This window comes from Metopolophium dirhodum, chromosome 4, assembly GCF_019925205.1.
Source record: "Metopolophium dirhodum isolate CAU chromosome 4, ASM1992520v1, whole genome shotgun sequence".
Taxonomy (NCBI): Eukaryota; Metazoa; Arthropoda; class Insecta; order Hemiptera; family Aphididae; genus Metopolophium; species Metopolophium dirhodum.
The window spans coordinates 5,600,167-5,615,153 of NC_083563.1; the positions used below are offsets into that span (position 1 = coordinate 5,600,167).

General features: G+C 28.8%; 2 protein-coding genes across 2 annotated transcripts; one reads left to right on the plus strand and one right to left on the minus strand.

Annotated features, from left to right (window-relative positions):
• Positions 1-454: 454 nt before the first annotated feature.
• Positions 455-4,476, plus strand: LOC132942290 (elongation factor 1-gamma). The gene is made up of 9 exons (XM_061010571.1): positions 455-683; positions 757-906; positions 1,054-1,117; positions 1,498-1,640; positions 1,718-1,881; positions 2,142-2,432; positions 2,492-2,661; positions 4,066-4,190; positions 4,260-4,476. The coding sequence occupies exons 1-9, from the start codon at positions 672-674 to the stop codon at positions 4,413-4,415; spliced, it is 1,275 nt and encodes a 424-aa protein (XP_060866554.1). The 5' UTR covers positions 455-671; the 3' UTR covers positions 4,416-4,476.
• LOC132942289 (protein MMS22-like) lies at positions 4,267-14,524 on the minus strand. The gene is made up of 21 exons (XM_061010570.1): positions 14,260-14,524; positions 13,944-14,151; positions 13,726-13,875; positions 13,516-13,666; positions 12,727-12,885; positions 12,537-12,650; positions 12,353-12,472; positions 11,160-11,377; positions 10,978-11,084; positions 10,252-10,424; positions 9,929-10,187; positions 9,743-9,871; positions 7,807-8,008; positions 7,644-7,728; positions 6,895-7,083; positions 6,504-6,674; positions 6,293-6,440; positions 5,972-6,195; positions 5,704-5,903; positions 5,449-5,640; positions 4,267-4,538 (listed from the first exon to the last, which is right to left on the minus strand). Exons 1-21 carry the CDS (start codon positions 14,297-14,299, stop codon positions 4,496-4,498), a joined length of 3,282 nt encoding a protein of 1,093 aa, XP_060866553.1. The 5' UTR covers positions 14,300-14,524; the 3' UTR covers positions 4,267-4,495.
• Between the last annotated feature and the right edge of the window lie 463 nt (positions 14,525-14,987).

Sequence of the window (14,987 nt, forward strand, 5' to 3'; positions counted from 1 at the left end):
ATAGATAGTACAATCTTTAATCGTGGCTACTCCCTCCATAGGTTTTAGTGTAGCTGTAGTGTAGTACCAACATCTAAAAACCTTAGGATACCCCGGCTATCATAAATCGGGCCCCGGCCCGCAGATTAAAGGGAGAATTCAAAATTAAGAATTTATATTTTATTCAGTGCCTGCCGCCCGAGGCCCGGCCTACGACGATGATAACACATAATAGATTAAAAATAATATTATACACAAACGTCGATACCGCGTATACCCAGGTACGCAGCACGCACCTCCCACCAGTCACCACCAATTTAGTCCGTGCCACCTATATAGTCAAACTCCACCATTTATTCCTCTCTCGGACGCACTGGCCACGTCGTCTCCGCCACTCGGACTGGTTACTGATTAGTGTTAGGGGATACTACACTACACCAGTTGTACACATTGTAGTATTGCATATTGTGTAGTATAAATTGTACTCCACGACACCACCCCCCACCGGATCTGATAATTCTACCCGCACCACCCAACACACGCCTCGTCATCGCAATCATCGCATCGGCGCATTAACCGTCGACCGAAATACGTTTCTTTCTTTCTTTCTTTTATCACCGTACGGCCGCCGTGAACGTTACGCTCACGTCGTATAATTACACATACACACACGTACAATTGCAAGCAGAAAAATGGCGTCAGGCGTAAGTGCACGTTCCGTATCCGGGCTTATCCCGGCCATCCCGTTGACATCGCAGTCATCCTGTTATTTTTCAGACCCTGTACACGTATTTGAACAACTTCCGAGCGTACAAGGCCCTTATAGCGGCCCAGTATAGCGGAGCCGATGTCAAAGTCGACCCTGCGTTCGAATTCGGCGTCACCAACAAACAGGAAGATTTCCTCAAGAAGTTCCCCCAAGGAAAGGTGAATGAAATATAAAATAAAAACTCCATAAGACGGCAGTCGGCATATGCCCTCCTCAAGTCCTCTCTCCCAATGTTTTAGTAACCCGGCGTCGTCTTTGCTGTCTGTGAATTAACAGAAAATGTAATAGGCTTTATGTTGTTGCAGGTGCCGGCATTTGAATCCAACAAGAAGGAATACCTGACTGAAAGCAATGCCATTGCCTATTTTGGTTAGTTAAGGGTATGGTGTCACGAAACACTCGATTCCTTGCAAAAATAAATATTTGTATATTTGAATTGTAGTAACTAGTGTTAAATGGTAATATACTCGAAGAATTCAGTGGACATATTAAGATGTTTATAGTTCCAATTTAAAGCTCTCCAAGAATCTATTTTACATATATTTAATCAATTAGTGGGGGTATTACAAATTTGAAATAGAATATCTCAATTAAATGTAAATTACTTGAAATATTAACAGATGAATTCTATTTTTATTTTATCATTGTGCTTCACTAGCTTGAATATGTATAATATTTTTACTGTAATTTATGATAATTTTTATCTACTAATATTGTTTGTAATAATTATTAAATAATATATAATTTAGTATCTAGTGAGCAACTCAAAGGATCTACTCCATATGAAAAAGCTCTTGTACAACAATTTACTAGTTATGCTGACAATGAAATTTTGCCAGCTTCTTATGCTTGGGTTTATCCTTCTCTTAGCGTTGCCCAATTCAATAAATCGGTAATGTTGAATCATATTATAACATATTAACTAATTATTTTAAATTGTTCAAAAATATAATTTCAATTTATTTTTAGTCTGTTGATAAAGCTATTGAAGACGTCAAAGGGATTTTGGAGTACTTGAATAATTATCTACTGACAAAGACATACTTAGTTGGTGAGCGCATTACATTGGCCGATATAACTGTAGCCTGCTCATTACTACAATTATATCAGCATGTTATAAATCCAGTATTCAAGTAAGGATATATATTTTTAACTATTTATAACCTCAATCAAAGGCGAACTATTCAATTTAAATTTGTTTAGTTCGTAACAAAACGAGGTAAATTGATGTATTACAAAGTATTGATCTGATAATTTGTAATCACTTATCAGGCGGGCCTATGTAACCAACACTTAGCTTTTTAATATACAATTATACTTATCCATTTTACTAAAGTAATCCTTATTTTGTTTTGGTCAAAACATTTTATAATATAAACTTAAATATTTTTAGGGAACCATACACCAATGTAAACAGATGGTTTGATACCATTGTTAACCAACCTAAAGTAGTTAAAGTCATTGGAAAGTTTGAGTACTGTCAAAAGACTCCTGAATTCAACCAAAAGACCTACTCTGAATTCCAAGGTGGATCTGGAGAAAAGAAGCAAGCTAAAAAAGAAAAAGCACCTAAAAAGGCAGCAGCCCCCAAAGAAGTGGTTCAAGAAGAAGAACCTGATGCAGCTGACCTCATTTTAGCTGCTGAACCCAAGTCCAGCAATCCTTTTGATGCTTTACCTAAAGGGTATGTATACAACATAAATATATTATGTACAGTTGTGTAATGTAGTGTGTTAAAATTAGAACATTCAATATGGATGAGTTCAAGAGAGTTTACAGTAACGAAGAAGAATCTAAATCTATTGCTTACTTCTGGGACCACTTTGACAAGGAAAATTATTCAATTTGGTTTGGTGAATATAAGTACAACAATGAACTACAGAAAGTGTTCATGAGTTGTAATCTAATCTCTGGTAAGATAATTTATTAAACATTATATATACTCTGTGCCACAAGAGAAGTAATCCGCTACGCGCATGTAGACTGACGGCAGCGACCGTTCTGAGACCCCGTTCCCCCATTTTACAACATGATCCATACTAATTGTATTATTATACAACGTTGTTGAAAGTTGTCGACATGTCAAATAAGTGGGGGATGTGCGTATTTGGTCGAGACCCTGGTTACTTCTCTAGTGGCACATAGTATAGTTATGCTGCGGCCCACATGAGAGGTGTACAGTTAAGTGCATGCAGACTAAACTGAAGTCAGTGATTATCTTAAGCCATGGTTTCCTCACCTCCATTATCTGTAAATAGTGTGGCTGGCATAGTGTCAAATGAGGATACCTGCAATAAGTTCTAATATTGATTACTTCTCTTGTGGGTAAGAGTTAACTTTTATTGAATATTGTTACTCAATTTAAGAAAACTGATCAACAAATAATTTTTATGTTGAAAAAGTATTCACCTGTACTGCATTTTTAAATTTAAACCAGGGACTGGAACCTTACCAAAAAAAAAAACTGCTTTGGAACCACGGAATCCTTTGAATATTGGAAACTGGATCCTCACCAAAACCCTTATTTTAATTGATTTTAATATTGGAGCCCTTATTTAAATTAAATTAAAAACTGGGATTTTACCAGAACCAATACTTTTGATGGATGTTTTTTAATATTAATTTCAGTTTGTTATTTGAAACTGAGTCGTGCATTAAGTGACAGTGATTAGTACATTTTTTACTTATTTAGGTCCTTGTAAATTTTAAGATATCTGGTTGTAAATTAATATTGACAATACCAATATTTTATTATAATTTTTAAAATTTTAAAACCGAAAAGACCCGAAGCCTATATTTTTGTTCTTTAGGAACCGGAACCATATATGACAAGATTCTAGCCCCTGGTTTCAACTCTAGAAATTAAAAATCATGGTTTTACTTTTTAACTTGTAATAACTCGATTTGGTATTCAGAATTTGATTTAAATTAATATTTTATGATTATTTAACTTATAACTTTATTATTTGTATAATAGTACATTGAATCATTAAATTGGTTGCAAATATTGGTGATTTTACATCATTTACGTTTATGTTTAATTATTATTTATCTAATTTACTCGTGCTGCCATTGATATATCAAAATTAAAATATATAATATTATACCCAATATATTAGGTACATTTTATAAACATTATAACCGGATCCCTTTTTAGTATTTTTCTAATTGCAATTAAAACAATGATTAGTTCCTAAACTTCTACTAAATACTCAAATATTATTAGTGGACTGACATTTTAATTTTATAAATATAAAGAAGCATTGTATCAATTTTTTTACTATAGAATTCTTCATTAAGATAAATTATTTTTATAGGAATGTACCAGCGATTGGATAAGATGAGAAAGCAAGCTTTTGCATCTGTATGTCTCTTTGGTACAGAAGGAGATAGCACCATTTCTGGTGTTTGGATTTGGAGAGGACACGATCTTGCATTTGAAGTAAAAAAAATGAATAATTTTTTCGTGACTCAATTTCATAATATATTAATTGTTGTTGGTTTTTTTTAGATGAGTAATGATTGGAAAGTTGATTATGATGTCTACGCATGGAAAAAACTGGATGCCAACAGTGAAGAAACAAAGAAAATGGTTAACGAGTACTTTGCATGGACTGCCAAGGATAAGGATGGCAGACCTTTCAATCAAGGAAAAATATTCAAATAAATACACGTTAACTCATATCTAACATTGATCATATTTAATAATATAAAAAGAAAGAAACAACTGTTTTTACTGTTTTTATTTTATATTTTGCCAAGTTTTATTTGAATTCTTTCTAGTCCTTTCCTGAAAACAATAAAATAAGACTAATGAAATGGTGATGTGTATTTAGCTATTAAGAGGATGTCAGCGCACTATTTGTTTTGTCTCTGGCTCACTCGCTACATAGACAAAACACATCTACACAGAATCATTTTTTATAGTATTATAAAAAATTAGTTATTAACTAAAATCACCTGTTACAAAAACAAAAGAGAATAATTTTTATGAGGTCATAAAATTTTTGTTTAAATATTGTCTCAAACAATTTAATAACCATTAAAAAAATTTTTTGTTTATTTTGAGTCAAATAACAATAAAACAAAATCAATGTCCTCTTTGATTATAAACTTTGTAATAGATGATTTTACTCGAATCACTTAAAAATAAAAAAATAAACAATTTTTAGGTGTAAGCATATCTATGTTGCGTGCGAGAGATCGAATATTACATATAATATCCTTGTAAGAGAATATCAGCACAATATTTTTACTCAAACTGGTACAACAGATAAAACGCAATCTTGTTGAAACATTCTTTCCTAAGTGAAAACTCATTTTTTGTAATGATACATTTTACTTAAAATTAAAATTATTTTTTGTTAATGCGTCTCGTCTGTTAACCAGAAAGAACAGAAACAGCAATGTACTTTCTCACTAAATTTAAGAGTTTTATGTCTAATTATATATCAATAGTATTGGATTGCAAACGGACAATTATTTCAACCAAAATATACCAATCTTTTGATAATCATACCCACAGATTAAGATATCTTAGTCACAGTGTCACACATTAATGATCACTTACTATGCTCACAATTTGAAAATTGCCTATTATGAATTCTTTAAAAACTGTCATTTTGCAATCCCCCCCTCCCTTTAAGGGACATTTAACATTTTATCTTGTATAAAATAATTAGACAAAAAAAGGGTATTACCTAAGAGTATAATCCGAGCCAATGCCTCTTTTCCATTCAACTTTTTCTATGTGTGCTACAAGTTTGGGTAGAAAACAAGTAACAAAATCTGGTGAAATGGTTATCATGTAATCAAAAAATTCAAAGATTAATTTTGAAGAAAATGCTAAGTGTTCTTCACAAAGAGTATTCAGTGATGACATGACTTCATTTCTAAAAAAAATATAGTTAATATTTATACATAGGTAGCAACAATTAATAATAAATAGTGTATACTTGATTTCATCATTAGACTGTGACACACTTAAATTAATTAATGTGTTAATTATTTCATTGGTAATTCGTTTACAAATATTGGTTTCTTCACAAAACATTGACACCGAACATATTCGCATTAATGTATGTTGAATAATTGATAAAATCACTAATTTATTGTTATGGCTTATTTTTATAATACTATTTATGTACTCTAAGACCTATAAGTAAAAGATAATCAATAAAATATAATATTTTAATTTGTGGTACTAAATGTGATATATTATACTTGTGCAACGCTACTGTCCGGTGTTCGGTGACGTTTACTTAAAAATGTTGATACAAGTAATTCTAATAACAAGGCACGTTCAGGAATTTCGTTGTCTGGTTTTTCTTCAAAGAATTTTAATAATGGCAACTCATCTGATGATTTTATTCCAACCAAAATTTTTGGGAAATATAAAGAAATCAGTTCACGGAGACAACGAGCTATATACAGATCTGTTTTTGGGTCTATAAATAAATAAATACAATTTATCACTAATAATACTTAATTAGACATATATCATTGATGCCTTGCAAACAAATCTGTTTTAACTCTCATACTAACTCAGGCGAAACAATCCTATAAAGTAGCGATGTAAACTAGATAGTAGGGCAGTTATGACACTTGGATGCATTTTGGTATTGGGGCTTCTCAAGTTTACACCCAGGAGCATGGAATCCAATAATTCTTGTAAGATAGTATTTGGTTTGCCCTAAAAATAATAAATGATTTTTTTTTTCAGTTACATTATTAATGAGAATGAAATGGTTCTCACTTTAACATAAATTAATGGCGAAATTTTTTCAAACACGTAACCAATAACCATATATAATCTATATATCTCGTCATTTTGTTTGTGTTGTTTAATTAAAATATTCACCCATATTTTGATACTGTAAAAATAGTCTGACACTTTTTCACTCATCTTTTGACGGAATTTTACATCCTAGAAATTATTATAATATATTAATCATTTTTATTTCATTTTTTTTATGAATATTCTAGGTATTTGTTAATAAAATATCTGTAGTAATATTTAAATGTTAAATACAGTTTCTATTGTAGATTTAAAATATACATTTGAAATTTAATTAGTAATAGTTTATGAAAAACAACTTATATTTAACATTTTTTCTAGTATAAAATAAAATATATTTTTAATTTACTTGATTGTGATGATACTTTATGCTTAGTAAATCTAAAAATGTGATAAAAGGATCCACACTTGTTTCCAAATCATTTCCAGAGTTTTTAAATAGTTCTTTAATTTCGCTAATATTTGAAACAAATTGAGTAATGATCATTGTTTCATTAAATGTCCAGTTTGTGATTAACATAGAACTATGTAACCACGCCTAAATAATAAAAATATTATGTCATATTAAAAAAAAATAAATATACTATATATTTTAACCCGTTGTTTATGCACTAAAAAGTATCAAAATATGATATAAGTAGAGATGAAAGTAAAAAAGCAAGGTTTTTATTGGATAATTATTGTTATTACGTTTATAAATTTATGAGGTATTAAATAATTAAAAACAAATTAAACAACTTATAATTAGGTATCTGTTAAATGAACTTATCTTTATTCCAATAATAAATTAGTGATTAAAAATGTATTTTTTAATTTCTTTAATTTTTACTTCAATATGTAATAAATTTTGAATTTTGTCAAAATATGCACAAAATTCAATAACCATTAAATATGCAGTAATACCCCCCCCCCCCCCCCCAAAAAAAAAAAATTGTTATAAGTTTCAAACTATAATGATTTGTAAAGACAACTAGAAAAAATCCGAAAACAAGAAAATGAAAAAATTTACAGTTGCATAGAATCAGCGCTTTGGTAATAAGTAATAACAAATAATTACAAAATCATAACTTAAAATTAGTTCAAAAGAATTGCACTTACCTTAATTAGAGCTAAACTGTTGTATCCATGAACATTAGCAATGACATTTTCTTTAATTATGGTTGATAAATATCGGTTAAGCAACCTGAAAATTTACAAAAAAAATGTATACTAAAATAGAGGGATAAAAATGATTAGGTACTTTCAATTACAAAACAATCACTTTATATTAATTCCTTGATTTACAACAAAAAAATTGAATAACATCACTTTTGTGTCAGAAAATGCTGGTTTAGATGAAATAATTGTAAATGTCGCCGCAATATCTGCTACAGTTGTACCACAGTCAACTGTTAAACATGACTTCTTTAAGAACGGCAGCAAGTAAGTGTACAATGAGTCATAAAGTATGAATATTTCATTTTCTATAAAAAAAAGAAAAGAAAATATAATACTTTTTCTGGAAACATAACATAAATTAAGTTATTGATTTTTAAAATATTTGTTTTCAACATGTCTATTCACACTAAGCACATTATTCAAATTTGAAATAATAATTAACTTTTATCCAAGAATTTCCAAGTCATACTCTGAGCCTCAAGATCAACATCTACTCTCCAACCAAATTGTGTTCAGTCCGCATATTTGCCGCCGAAAAGCTGGTCAAAAGCGAGCTTACGGCAACCACCGAAGTTAGCCGTGACCTGTTATACGGTGACTGGCGACTGCCTGAAGGGAGAGAATTGGCCTCTCTACTGGCTTGAGTAAAATATTTGGATGCTCAAAGTGGTTGTGTCCTCTCGTGGCACGGAGTATAGTCATCATATATAAATTAATTTAAATAATAGTAAAGTATTCTGATCCAAATTAATAAATAAAACATAAAGAAATATCGCCATTTAAAAATCAAAATATGTTGGGTTCCCACTTTCACAGACAAATAAAATATATGAAAATAATAAGTATAAAGTAAAGTGTAGATTGTACTTTTAGATTCTGAAGATACTAGTGGTTTTACAATGATGTTTATTATTTTTATCCTGTAAATAACATTTTTACCAGAAGGAGTACTTCGATTTCAACATTTAGTATCTTATCTTTTAGCAAATTGGATCAAGATGATTTTTCTTTAGACAGGTAATTTTTCGATTTTCTCAATAGTTTTTTAACGCAGCAAGAAAACCACCAAAATTTATTTTCTAATGCTTTGTTTATCACCATACAATACAAAACAAATAAAATTTAAATACCTAATTCCCATTAGGAGGTATATTATATACAATTAATGGTTACTTATTAATACATATTTGTGATTCATAAATTTTTTTTCGTCCGCTCAGTATTGTTTTTTATCGAACGCAATTATTGCATTCAAATTGAATACTGTAACAATACACTATACTGTTCGAGGACCGAAAGGACAATGGACAAGCTTCCACCACCGATAACCTACTCTATTTTAACACTATTTCTATAACTTATATTTATAAGTACTTCTTTTAAATTTGGAGCATTAAAAGTATGTATTATTTGAATAGTATACAAAATAATTATTTTGTTTAACCCATACTAATTATATTATAGGTGTTTACTGTCTTATTTCTTCAGCATGTTTAGATTTTATCAGTGGATAGATTGACTAAATATCTAAAATTATGCACTTAAAAAATGCTTACTTAAAAAATGCTTACTTATAAAATCATGAACAATTTTTGAAATAACATGAATCATGATTTTATAGTTATATTTTATTTTTTTATGTCACAATTAAAAAAAAATAGATTATAAATGATCGCGTTTTTTTCGTTAAATGTTGATTTATTCATAGGTAGTATTTCCATAAAAAAATGCATATTGATATAATTATATGAATAGGAATATCAAAATCATGTATAATATGCCCGATAAAATAGAAGTATGCATAAATATCCCAAATAGGCAAAAAACCTATAAATATGTAAAAACATGCAAAATAAGACTTCACATATTTAACCATGATACCTTGACATTATTTTCTATGTCATCTAGCATTAAATACAATTTAGCAAGATTTATATGCAAATGCATGAACTTACGAGCCCTGATTATTATTATATCTATAATACAAAAAAATAACAGATACTAGATGTAGACTTTTGTTTTAAATAATATAATATTACCACGTGGGAAAGGCATGGATTGATCATTTCCTACTTTTTTTAACTTCTCCAGTATTAGTAACACTGTTTGCAAGACTTCATTGTTTTCCGATGGTTTTATTGTACTAAGATAATTTCCAAACCAGGAACCTTCAAAAACAATGTTGAATTAAATGAAATCAAAAAAATAATGTATTTTAATGTTACCAATAAGAGTATGTTGCCCATAAGCTAAGGATTCACTGAATATAAATACTTCTTTAAGACCATCTAAATAGATGGTGATGTGTTCTTGAGATGTAGCATTTAATGTATCTGAGAGTGATGTTCCATATGCAGTCATTGAAGTGTTCCTCTGTGAATGCAATATTAAAAATGCCACAGTGCCTTTCCAGTATGTCGATCTAGTATTAGGGTCCAATTTTGATTCAGAAATTAATTTTACAAGATGTTGATATTTAAGTGCCTAAAATATAAAAAAATATATATATATTATTAAAAGAATATTTATTATTTTCTTATTTTCTTACTATTTGTGATGTATCATCTGACATAATTGATAATGCCAAGAACAATGTTGTAAAATTATAAAATCCAATATCATTAAATGACATAAGTTTACTTGGTGAGAATTTTGAAAATATTCTACCTTTTATTTGATTCCAATCTTTTGAGTTGTATTTGATATTTTGTAAATGAAGACCTGACATATTATATTATTATAAAATTAAAAATTAATTCCAAAATTATGGTATATTAATTTTCATTTCAAACACAAAACATTGAGGTAAAATCTATGAATATTACCTTTTATACATAATATTAACACGTTCACTGCGGATGACGCCAAAAGGCGTCATTTTACATAGTTCGCATATGCTGAATGGCGTCATGTACCTTGTTATCTAATGGACTATAATTTGGTCAGCGTTACGATTAAACTTTTGGTTTTTTGTCAGCGTCTTCTAAAAGCATTGTTTCATAATCAAGTGCATACCGTACACTGATATTTTAATTTTTCCATTTTTAGGAAATTTTTTTTTAAAACTAGAATTTTTCCAGCGTTACGACAAGTATACAAAAATATGATCCGCAGTGAACGTGTTAATAAAATAATGTTATAATTTTTATAATATTAACACAAACTTATTTCTCTTGGAATGTTTAAAGTGAATTATATCTAATCTAGCACGTTATTTAAAAAAAATATAATTTAACAATTTTAACTAGTAAAAAAGGGAAGTTAAGTTACATACCAAGTAATCTTTGAAATAATTGAAAACTATTGTAATTAGATAATAGATCATTTTGTTGAGCAGAAAACAGATTGGTCATCTGAATAAGAAGTTCCGAACCATTTTTGCTAAAATACCAGATATGACATGACAATTAATACTTATTTATTTAATACACACAAACCTATATATTTTTTTATTACCTGATACAAGCAATATTTTGAATCTTCATGTCTGATGAATAAAATGTTGAGTTTAGTCTTTTATGAAAATATTCCCACAATACAATTACTGGTTCAGTATTTAACGACGATATTACAATATTTTCCAATAAACAAACTGATAATTTTAATTGAATTTCATTAGGCTCATTATTAAGAAATTCCTTAAGAATGGACACCAAACCACTATCTTTCAAATCCTAGTTAAAAAATAAAAACGAGATTTTATTTATATCCATAGTCTAATTTTACTAAAAATAATCAAAATATTATGTTGTGTTGTGATCTGTATAAATATATACAATAATATTTTAAACAAAAAGTAAAATATTTAAAGTACCTAATAACAATATATCGAGAAATTTAAATTTAAATTTATTGATAAAACATTTCTTGCCACATTCTTCACATTTTCTTTGAGTACCGATCTTTATCCATTTAATTATTATATTTTTCTCTGCTTTCTTCTTTTAATGTCTGCAGAAAGAACAGGTGTTGAACACCAAAAATACTTCATTTACCGAATAACTTACAATGGTTCTTACTTTAACTCTACTTGCTATATTAGCTTAATTCTAGCACCTAACTATCTAATATTTTTAAATAACATATTATGTTTCATCTTATTTACTGTCAAGTCTAATTGTATCTAGATAAAAGAACACCACATATGTTTACTTTACAAATGAGAAAATGTTAACATGAAAACTTAAGATGACTTTCTATAATTTGAAAAAAAAATGTTTTTTTTAGTTTTCAACAATATTACATCAGATTAAATACAAATAATTAAGTATACAAATTAATAAATTGTATGTTATATTAGTAAAATTGATGACCAATTTATTAAGATACCTAGGTGTCAAGGCCATATCTGAGGGGGTTTAGGAAGACTTGACCAATCCCCCCCTAAAAAAATTTCTGGATACGACCTTACTAGGTGTACAATTAAATTCCTCTATATCAAAATATGTTTTCCAAGAAAAATATATTTTAAAACTAAATGCTTCATTTCTCTCTTATTATTCTAAAATAATTTGGATCATTATCACAAATGAAATGTAGAATTTTAATTCCATATATTAATTATTAACTGATGGTAACAATCAAGTTAACTTATATCATTATTAATTATACACTATTGAGTATTTATAAGCAGTATTAATGAAACTTACTATTGATGTTGATTTTTCAGATTGTTGTAAACTGTTTAAAAGCCATAATCGAAAAATAAGTTCATCACAATCAACGTAATTGACATTTGTTAAGGCCGTGTTGAAATATTGCCAGAAGTTCTAATAACAAATAAATGGAAATTGTATTGCTTCTATCAAAAAAATGTTCAATTAATGCACTTACATCCGAGTTGTATAGTAATTGTTGTTTATTAATTAAATACTGTAAGAGTACCAAAAAGTCATAGGTGCAATCACAAAGTAATGCATCTTTGAAATGGAGATCTTTGAGTTGTAGCTATGATAAAATATAACAAGGATAAAATAACAATGTTGTTCGTTAACAAAAAGTATATAAAACAACACCAGTTTACTTTTTTAAATCTATTTCTTGCTAACTGTACCAAATCATTCAAAGCATTATGTAAGGAATGTTTAAAAGTATCTTTACTTTTGGGCAATTCTGAAAGCAAAGATAATTGAAACCATCTTATATCCAAATGGCAATGGTATAAATGATAGTAAATGTTATTCTGTAAATACAAGAAAAAAAATATACGTTTTAATATTCATTAATAACTTCAAATAAAATAAATTATAATAGAAGGCATTGATAATTTAGGGTGGGTGCTAATCCAAAGTCCATACTCTTCCATTTATATAAGAAACATTGTAAATCTTTAAGTTATTTTCTTAAACATCTTATACACCCCTCTATACACAAATATTGTTTATAAGTACTTGCAATACCCCCTCAGTTTTCTATGCATATGACACAAAGTAATGGACAGATATTTATAGATTATGTTGTCCAACGAAATTTGTATGATAATAATACAATTTGTTTGTTCTTCTACTTATGTAGATACTAGATAGTAAATTCAAAAAAAAAATATAGTCATGAATAGCTAATTTGTTAAAATTATAAATTGCTATTTAATAGTGAATGAATGTACTTTTTGATTCTTATGAGATATATTAAGCAACAATTGTTTGGCTAAGTACCTACTTAGTTTTATAATATTATAAAAATATACTTAACTGCATTAAATACTGAAGTACAATATACAAATAAAATAATATGCTGTTTTTACAATTTTAAAATTTAGGTAGTAGGAAAAAAATATTTTTTAATTTAATGACAATATATTAAAACATTTTACTTTGCAATCAGATGAAGATAGTGCATGTTGTATAATGGTTTCAGATAAATGATGAAACTGTCCAAGAGTTGAATATAAATTATTTAGTTCTAATTCAATTTTTTTCTCATGAGATTCCATCAACCAATTATAACTTTCACATGCCTTCATTCTGGAAAAATAAAATAAGCACCTATAATTCTATTCATGTTTATAAAATAAATAAATTACCTTTGAAGACCGTCTCTTAAAAATATAAGAAACTCGGAAATTTGATGTCTAATATCAGAAAAATTAATTGGTTTGCAATTGCTTTGTTCATGAGATCTGAATGTCTTATATTGATCTCGTACAACAGAACTTAAGCTTAGCAAATGTTTTCTGAACATGAATAGTAATAATTATTAATTTAAGAATTTGTGGTAACAATACATTAATTTCATACATACTTTGCCATTCTGAATAGTATAGGAATATCGTACACTAAACTATTACCCTTATGGAATGAGTTACCAAAAAATACATAACGGTCTGATTGATTTTCATCATCATTCAAAATAGAATTATTGAAGTTCTGTTCACTTCTTACAAATCGTTCATTAGAAATATTTGGTCGTCCTTTGCAGTTAAAACAATTAAATGGCATTGTGGACTGATCTATAAGTTAACACATTAAAATGTTAAATAAATATATATGTTAAAATATTATTAGTATTGATCAAATACATTAAATATATTACATAAATATTTTTCTAGTTTACTTACTGTCATTTTCTATACAACGACCTGTTGAGAACAAATCCATAATATCGCAATAATGTTAAACTACGAAATTAGTAAGGAACTTAGGTGGAAACTGATATGCCACTCTCGGACCCTCTTGACACTGTCCTCTCCAGTGTTGACACTCTCCACTGAATAAGCACTTAATTAGAAATTAGAAAAATAGGAAGAAGGTAAAATCATATTGTTCTATGGTAGAATAGTACACTAATGCACTAGGACAGAATATTGTAATTTGTATGTTTTATTGTTATCAGTTCCTTTCAAATGTCATCTTCGTACGAATCACATTCTGGCGGGAAAATGTTAGTTCATGCACAGAATTCTGTGGTTCATGCCCTGACCAATTACCGCTAGTTGTAACCATAGATAATATATTATATACTACATGATAGTATGATACTATGATACCACAGGGCATATTATTAGGGCATGAACTAAGATAAAACGAAATTTGTAATATCTTACGCGAAATTTTTCAATATTCCATTACAACCGAAAAAAGCATTTTCCCCATATGCCGTTTCCCCAGCCCTCCACCAAACTAAATTTACGTTTTCGTACGAAACATTTTATTTATAGGTAGAGGTGTTCGATTGAATATCTAATGCGAGCTAAGCGACCAAATTTTTTTCCAGTTTGGGGGGCCCTTCAAATATTTCCTTGTAACATAAATACTACCTATCCACCCCTGACTGGGGCACAGAACA